This window comes from Panthera uncia, chromosome B4 (assembly GCF_023721935.1).
Source record: "Panthera uncia isolate 11264 chromosome B4, Puncia_PCG_1.0, whole genome shotgun sequence".
NCBI lineage: Eukaryota > Metazoa > Chordata > Mammalia > Carnivora > Felidae > Panthera > Panthera uncia.
The window spans coordinates 93268519-93276719 of NC_064809.1; the positions used below are offsets into that span (position 1 = coordinate 93268519).

General features: G+C 38.7%; 1 protein-coding gene across 1 annotated transcript in view; it reads right to left on the reverse strand.

Moving 5' to 3' along the window:
- Positions 1–7239, reverse strand: part of TSPAN8 (tetraspanin 8) — a 31254-nt gene extending 24015 nt beyond the window's left edge. Inside the window, exon 1 of the mRNA XM_049625968.1 lies at positions 6830–7239. Coding sequence (XP_049481925.1) covers positions 6830–6889 — 60 coding nt within the window. The 5' untranslated portion in view covers positions 6890–7239. The remainder of the gene's footprint in view (positions 1–6829) is intronic.
- Between the last annotated feature and the right edge of the window lie 962 nt (positions 7240–8201).

An 8201-nucleotide genomic window follows, 5' to 3' on the forward strand; every position in this document is an offset into this window, starting at 1 on the left:
TCCCATTCTATGCTTTTCCGGTTAACTTTTTTCTTCTCTCATGGTCTCTCTCCTCTGTTTCACAGGGAGTTATTTTCTGGCATTGCATTGTGGAGACCGATTTCAGGATCCTTCTTCCACGATGCTGGAGTGTTTCAGGGATGTGTGCTTGTCCTCTAAGGTTTCAGAGGGACATTCCCTGTCACTTGTTCCTCAGTCCTTTTACTGGGACTTGGGCTAGATTTTCCTTTATTCTCCTTGAATAAGATGAGACCTTGTCTGCTGTATTATTCATTGAGAGTAGGGTCTGCCCTTTGCCTCACTCTCTAACAACGTGGGTCATGGTAATTCTCAGACTTCCTGTTGGAGGAGAGGTCACTCTACATTCTCTCCACAGCCATGGCCTAATGCAGCTCTGATTTACTGACACGGCCTCCTGCCACTCACACACTGCTTTTCTGCTCTAAACCAGTGGAGTCAATTAAAAACTTCAATTCTTAGCAGGCTCTGCCTTCATGGTTTTTCTATCTTCAGCCCCAAATGACTGGTATTTATTGTAACAATGAGTATTAAGTACACAGCAAAGTGTCTCTATAGTCGCATTCATGGGTATCTTCTAAACCTAGTAAGTAAGCCAAACACCCAGTACAACTGCTGCAAATTCTAATTTCAAATAGCTCTAAATGTAGGGGAAAGAAATCAAACACATTCCTTTCTGACATAAGTAGGGTCTGGGTGAACGTGCTTCGGGTTATCTTTGCTGCATGAAAGCACACAATCACTAAAATTTACATAACTTCAAAATAGGTAAAGAGAGATGTTCAGCATTTGATTAGCACCCGAATGTTTCTGAATCATAAAACAGATGCAAATTCAGGGATGTTTTTATCGCTTTGTGTCAGAAGTACAACTGCCATGGCAGTAACACCTGCAGACCTGAACATACGTTTGCAGCCCCCCCCCCCCCCCGCGGGGGCAAGGACACAAATCACAGACGGTCCACAGACCACAGGTCTCTATATTGAGAAGTTAGAATTCACAGTAATAAACATATAGAAAATGTTTCCTAGCTTCAACCTTGACAAGTGTGCCCACGTAATGACCTGGAAGATGAGGTTTGATTTAGAATTCTCTGACTCCTCAGAATCTGCTACCAGAAGCTGGTGGCCTGGGGAGAGCCAGCCCCGCCCAGGCCTTCACTTCCGGTTCTGTCCTGAATGAACTCTGAGGGACATGATAGCAATGAGTGTGGATACCTCAGTGCAAGCCAGCTCTGTTACAACCTGCTCCCCTTCTGCCAAACAGCCCCCCCTTGATCGCTTCAGGAGAAGGGCCTGTGCAGACTCTGGAAACAGGTTTGGAGCCATTTGGGAAGGGAAAGTTGGGGTCCCAAATCCCCAAAGTGGAGCCCAGGCTCAGAGTGAGCATAGTTCTGTAGCCCCACAGATCCCTTGCCCCATGAGGTGAGAAGAGGACCAGAGTAGGGCTAAAATAATATTTAAGTTTTAAAAGCCAATTAGGTATAAAATGTTACCATACCAGATCCTAATACTTAAAATGAAAAAGCAATATAATGGTTGGAATTGAGGAAAATTGCATTAATTGAACTATTATTGCATGGCAGTCCTTGGTTATAGGCTTTCAGAAAGTATCTTATTTAATCTTCACAATTAACTCTGCTGGATAAAATTATCATCCTCATTTTACAAATACAGAGACTGGGGCACAGAAAAGTCAAGGGACATGTTCCAGGCCACAGAGCAATATAGAGTGAATTCAGGATTTGCATCTCAAGTCGGCTTACAAAAATATGCTCTTTCCATTCCCCTAATTTGTAATAGAAGAATTTCTGCCTTCATCATAATTCTTGCCATCTTATTTCCTCCTCTGTTTCAAACTCCAACATTGGAATTGATTTATCACTACACAGAGTACTTTCATATTTTTGTCTCATAAAAATGTCTATACAACATTGGTCAAAATGTCCGTTTCTTGGACATTTCTTTTGCGTTGTTCTGAGTTCTTTCCTATGCATTAACTCAATCAGTGACTTTCCCAGCAACGCCATGAAGTAGATACTACTATGATCCCCAGTTTTAAAGATGAAGAACTTTAAAGCACAGAGAAATTAACTAATTTCCCCTAGGTCACACAGCTAGTGATGAAGGAGCTGAGGTTCAGTCTGGACTTTCAACCACTGGGCTTCCATGTTGTAATTCTACACTGGGCTTCTGTCATTGTTGTAATTCTACACTGATGGCACAGTGTCAGAAAGCCACTGTATATAAAAAGTTCACACATTCTAGCCACAGTCAAGTCTTTATCATGGGAGATTTCAACAACTGACAGGATGTAATATAATTGGGCCTGATTGTTTGTTTGTTTGTTTGTTTCTTTCTTTCTTTCTTTCTTTCTTTCTTTTGGGAGAGAAAGAGAACACAGGAGTGAGGGAGAGAGGCATAGACAGGAGACAGAGAGTAGTAAGCAGGCTCCACACTCAGCACAGAGTCCAACTTGGGGCTCAATCCTACGACCCTGAGATCGTGACCTGAGCTGAAATCAAGAGTCAGAAGCTCAAGTAACTGAGCCACCCAGGGGCCCCTGGGCCTGATTTTTTAAGGTTCCCCTATCTCAGTTATGTCTGCCTTAACTCTCTTCATTGCTCTCAGCACAGCCAGCCAAGAGACCCAGGCACCACATAGAATACAATGAGGAATATCAAAATTCTGGTTCCTGGACTCTCTCCAAGTTCTGACTTCCTTCTGCTCTCTTCACACTGCTTCATGCACTGGCTTCCTGCAGTTGCTGGTACATCTGGTTTTTACAACCTGGCTTCTCCTTCTCCCCTTACCTTATTTGGGATTGGTAATGTGGCTTCACTCTGCTTCCCTGCACACAGGGCTGGCGTCTCTATAGCTCTCTACTTCTGGCAGGAGTTCCACTGCATCCCTGGGCTAACGGCTGTGTCCCGTGTTTTTCTGGACAACTACCATATCCGAGCATCCACCATATGCCCCAGCATCTACCATATTCCCTCTCAGATATCTGAGAGGAGCACAAGAAAATTGGGGCGTCTCATCTGTTCACACACAAGACTTGGAGAAATAGACTTTGAACCTGGAATTTATCCATTCTCTACGGCACCTTCCATTCACTGTAACTTACATCAAATGCTAGCATCAGTGATGAAGAATGATTTCTGCTTCCACGTGTTCTTCTTCAAATGCTAATTCTGACAAATGAAAATTGCTGCCTATTTATGTGACATATCTCAAGTTCTCTCACAAAAGAAACTGGTATGTTTAGCTTACACGACCATATGCATATCTCAGAGATATTTCAACATCTGGCCCTACTTTGCAAAAGCTTAGTTTTGCAAGTTATACCAGAAAGAATGCATTTGAAAACATAAAGCCATGGATATCTATAAGAAAACCACATCAGTGGGACCATTAAAATTTTTACTTAAGTAAACATTAGGAATGTGACAAATCGCTAATTTCCTATGAAGAGTCATAAAATCCTAACTGAGAACTTTGGGCTGGGGGATAGAGGAGAGAATAGAAATAGCAGTGATTCCCTAACCTCAGAGACTCCTGCTGTCTAGATTTTGAATGAGAATATTGATGTCACCTGTTGGCTGAGAAGTTATCATTGGTCTTTACCACCATTGTTCTCACTCAAAGACTACATTTCAAGATATGTCATATAGAGATTGTAGGTCATACCAATATGTTGATGGAAAGAACAAGGCCTTTTATCCCAGCGAAATTAGAAATGTCTAACTGAAATATAATGCATCAGAAACACTTTGTATTCATTATCAGAAAACAAACAGACAATAGCAACCATAAAATAATCAGAGGTCCCCAGGAAAACAGTGACAATATCTAGGTTCAGCATGGTACAGATCTCTAATCTTACATATATAATCCTAAACGTATAGCATGCCCCTTTCCTAATGTGCCTTTATCATTTCAGTTTAAAATTCAGATCTATTTCAAATTCCCAATTAGCTATACATTGACCTCTGATGTATTCATAATAGCAACCGGCAATTTATATGCTGTTTTTAGGCAACAAATATATTTTGACGATTTCATGATTTGAAGATTGCCACCAGTTTAGGCACTTTAGAACGTCTTATTAAAGAACATCTTATTAAAATAGGAGCCATGCATTTATTAGCATTTTCACATTTTGGTTGTTTAAATGGCCCATGTACATTGTGTACCATAAAAAGACAATGGTCATAGTTTCTTAAAAACAAATATGAGGACTTCTTGAAGAAAAAACTGATTCCATGTATATTGCAGGAACCTGTGAAGTAAGCCTGGAATATCTTGTCATACCAAATGGGGAAGAAGTTATGTTGTTGAGATCATGTCAAAAGGTCTCACTGAAAATACTCCCCAGTGGTCAAAGGTAAAACAAATTGCACATCAACAAAGATAAGAATGGTGATAGAGTTTAAATCTACTATATCATAAGGCTACTTACAGAAATACTTGCTTATTACTGTTGTATGATCCTGCAAATTAACTCATCATTTTGTTAAGTGAAGAGTAAGAAGCCTTTATGCTGCCTTTTTTTTTTTAATAAAAACTGGATACTACTGGGAACCAATCAGTAAATGCCAAGTTTGTCTTTATTGAAAATATTCCAGCTAATAAATGAAGAAAAGGTGATAGACATAGAGTATCACCAGTTTGTATATGTGCTGCCGAAGCGAGCACAGAGTATCTCCAGTTTGGAACTCTTAATGGACTGATTCTTAGGTTCTCCAGCATCAGTGGCAACTAACATCACAAAATGTGACATGGTCAGAGAGTGTGTGAAGAAAGAACACAATGTCACTTATAAAGTAGTTGTGCTCCTACCCAAATAGCAACCTGAATCTTTTCAAGGTGACAAATGCCATCACTAGATTGGAGATAATACGGAGGACAGGGGAACATGATAAACTATACCATGGATATGTAAATAGCAAACTCCAGCCTGTGGGTAATGTGATAACACAAACAATGACACCAATTCATAAAATTTCAAGGTGGGGAGAAAGAGATGAAGACAGAAGGGGAACCTAAAGATGAAAATGGACGTAAAGGATATATCAACCAATCACAATGTCTGAACCTTATTTAGATTCTGATTCAAAGAGGAATATGTATGAAGCAATTAAAAATTTAAACCCTAGGTGGATATTTGATAATCGATTAAGAAATTCTTATTAAATTTTAACATTGTGGTTATATTTTTTAAAGAATTATTTCTCTTTTAGAGATATATATTAAAATATTTATAGGTGAAATATCTAGGATTTGCTTCAATTTACATAGGGTGGAGAAAGTGGATGAGAGCACCCGGAAGGATTGCCATGATGTCCTGGCTGTTGGGGCTGGGTGATGGGTTGATTATCCTTTGCTGTTCTGTGAATGTTCAAAATTCTCCGTAACAAAAAGCTACAAACAAAGCCAATCAAAAGTACAGAGACATTCCTTTGTTTATCTTCTACTCTCAAGCTTTAACCAATTTTAAATATTTCAAGGGAAGAAATTAATCTGGAGTAACTTTAAAAAACTGTATATATTCATGACCTACATTTAATATTTGCAAAAGCAGCCCATTTTTCCTAGGGAAAAGAGGAAGTAAAAGACAAATTTTCTTCTTTATTTTATTTTATTTATTTATATCCTCATTTGCTTACTTCATCAATATTTCATCTGTAGTCATTAGGGCTACTGACATTGAATGAAAGTAATTTTGGACAATAAGACTGTATTCCTGCAATTGAGATTAATTAGGTACATCATCATTTTAATTGGACAGAAATTTACCAACATAGATACCAGCTGCCTGTTTACCAAAGGTAACCAGGTAAAAAACAAAACCAGAATTCTCTCCTGCTTACACCGCATAAGCCATTTTTAAATTCAGTATACAAAATGACTTTTTCATTTAAGAACTTTGGGCTATTTTTAATGATTTACTTCTGAACAATCTTTAACTGTACCATATATACTAAAAGTGATAATGGCAATTTTCCAACATCCCAGCCTGCCTTTTACCTTTTGCCTTCCAGATCTTATTTTTCCATTTTTTAACATTTGATGCTACTTACCAACTTATTTGCTGTCTTATGTCAATAAGCTTTCAAAAAAAAAAAAACACCTAAGAACCTGCTAAAATACCAATGCTGTTGGTTAAAAGGTGGGGCGATGACACATCAAAATCAAAATACTGACTTTCAGTGGTTGATATAAACCTAGTAAGTTTAATTTTTATTTTTTCCATGATGAAAGTTTAATTTTTCCTTGATTAAACAATTTTATTGTTTCCCTCTCAAGTTACTTTATGACTCACTGTTTCTTCTCTGGGTCTCTGAAAACGATCCCTTCCTCATGTCTATCATCTGACAACCCACCACTCACCTGTTTCAGACCCAGATGTAAAGATTAGAATTCAGGGGCTGGGTTCTGGTGGAATCAAACCAAATTTTTCCCACAAGGTCCTTAAAACTAGGGAGGCCTATATGATATACAACTAAGAATAGTTGTCCTTTAATTAAAGGGTATTTTTTCTTCTGTTGATTGTTTTGCAACAATATCAAAACATTTATGAAATGTTTACCCTCGCAGATCCTGAAGTCTACTTTCTTGAGTCACTGGCTCATTTTCAATTACTGAAATAACCAAAGAAAGAACAAACAAATCCAAACAAGTAAATGGAAGATACATTTTCTTCCTCCTCCTATTTCTCTAGTGCAGAGTCTGTTCTTATTTGTGCTATTGATATCAAGATCCCCTTTCTTGCATAAAATTGATAATTAGAAAAAAAAAAAAACACTTACCCAGAACAAGAAGTTGAAGATAAACATAGAATATTTTAAACAGCCACTCACACCTGCCATGTCGAAGAAAGATCAGGAATCCAGATGCTGCAAATGTATCTGTTGGTTATAGGATTGTCCTGCAATATGCTCAGGAGTAATCTGCCTGCAGAGATTTCTGTGCCCACGGCTTCCGAGCAGAAATAGAAAGCAAAGGAGGGGTGGAGGGGAATAATCCAGTTATTAAAGTGGATAAAAAATTAACCCACACATTTAAATATCACAAGGGCTATCTCTAGGCGAGTATGTTCTTTTGCTTGTCATGGCTCCTGGGGCACTGGGCCAGGATATTTATGATCCTTTCTCCAAAACTGCCTCCTCTAAAGTAAACAGATATCAAGTTAAGGAGTGGCGCTGGGTCGGGGAGAGAGTGGCACAGCGATACTTGGTTGTTGGATTTCAGAACCCACAACTTCCCTGCTCTCTATTTCCACTTTAGAGAAATAAGACTGGTTTTGCTTAGAGATAAAGGGGCATTGTGTCTCAACTCGTTTTTGCATTGTATTTTCTCAACAATGCACAATTTTTCCAGGTGCAATAAAATACATTGAGAAATCTGCAAAATCTGAAGGCTTACACGTAGCCACCTTTCATTCTTAACCCCAGAATAGTGGGAACAACCATTCCAGGTACCACCTTGCAAAGCCTCTAAACTAAACTCAAAACAAGTCCACGGAGCTGCTATGAATGACTCATAGAGGAAGTGAGGAAGAAGAGATTGCCCTGCCTATGATAAGACCATCCGGTTTTTATCTTTATTTCTTACAGTGGAAAAGAAAAAAAATTCAGGAGTCATTCTCTGACTGCCCCATTATGTTCATTTTATAATGTGTAGCTATTTTGATAGTTCAGTTTACTGTTAAGGCAGGCACTGTACTTCCCATTCTCTGATAAGTTATACCTAGCAACAGCTCCTCTCCACCAACCCAGTTTCTGGATTCCAGGTCCTCTCGGACAAAAAAAAAAAAAAAATCAAAATGTGAAGGTGGTCATAGTTCAGCGACCATAGATGGTACAGTTTGTTTCTAGTGCTAATAGAAGGCAGCTGCTGCAGGTAAAGGCAAAATTCTCTGACCTAATCAGGGAGGTGTGGACTGCTTTTGTATAAACAATTTGGGTCATGCTAATTTTCACATCCTGCATCTAAAAGGGAGTCCTTTTCCCCCTAGAGGAAAGAACCCCATACTTCAAAATGCTGTTGGGGAAAATACCTCTTTAAATCTTTGTTAAGTTCTGTACAATAAGCAAGTGTGGGCTTGTAAAAAAAATGGATTAGTTAGAAAATTTTTCTACTTTTCATGAACATACAAAGATGCTTTTGAAACAATTCCAC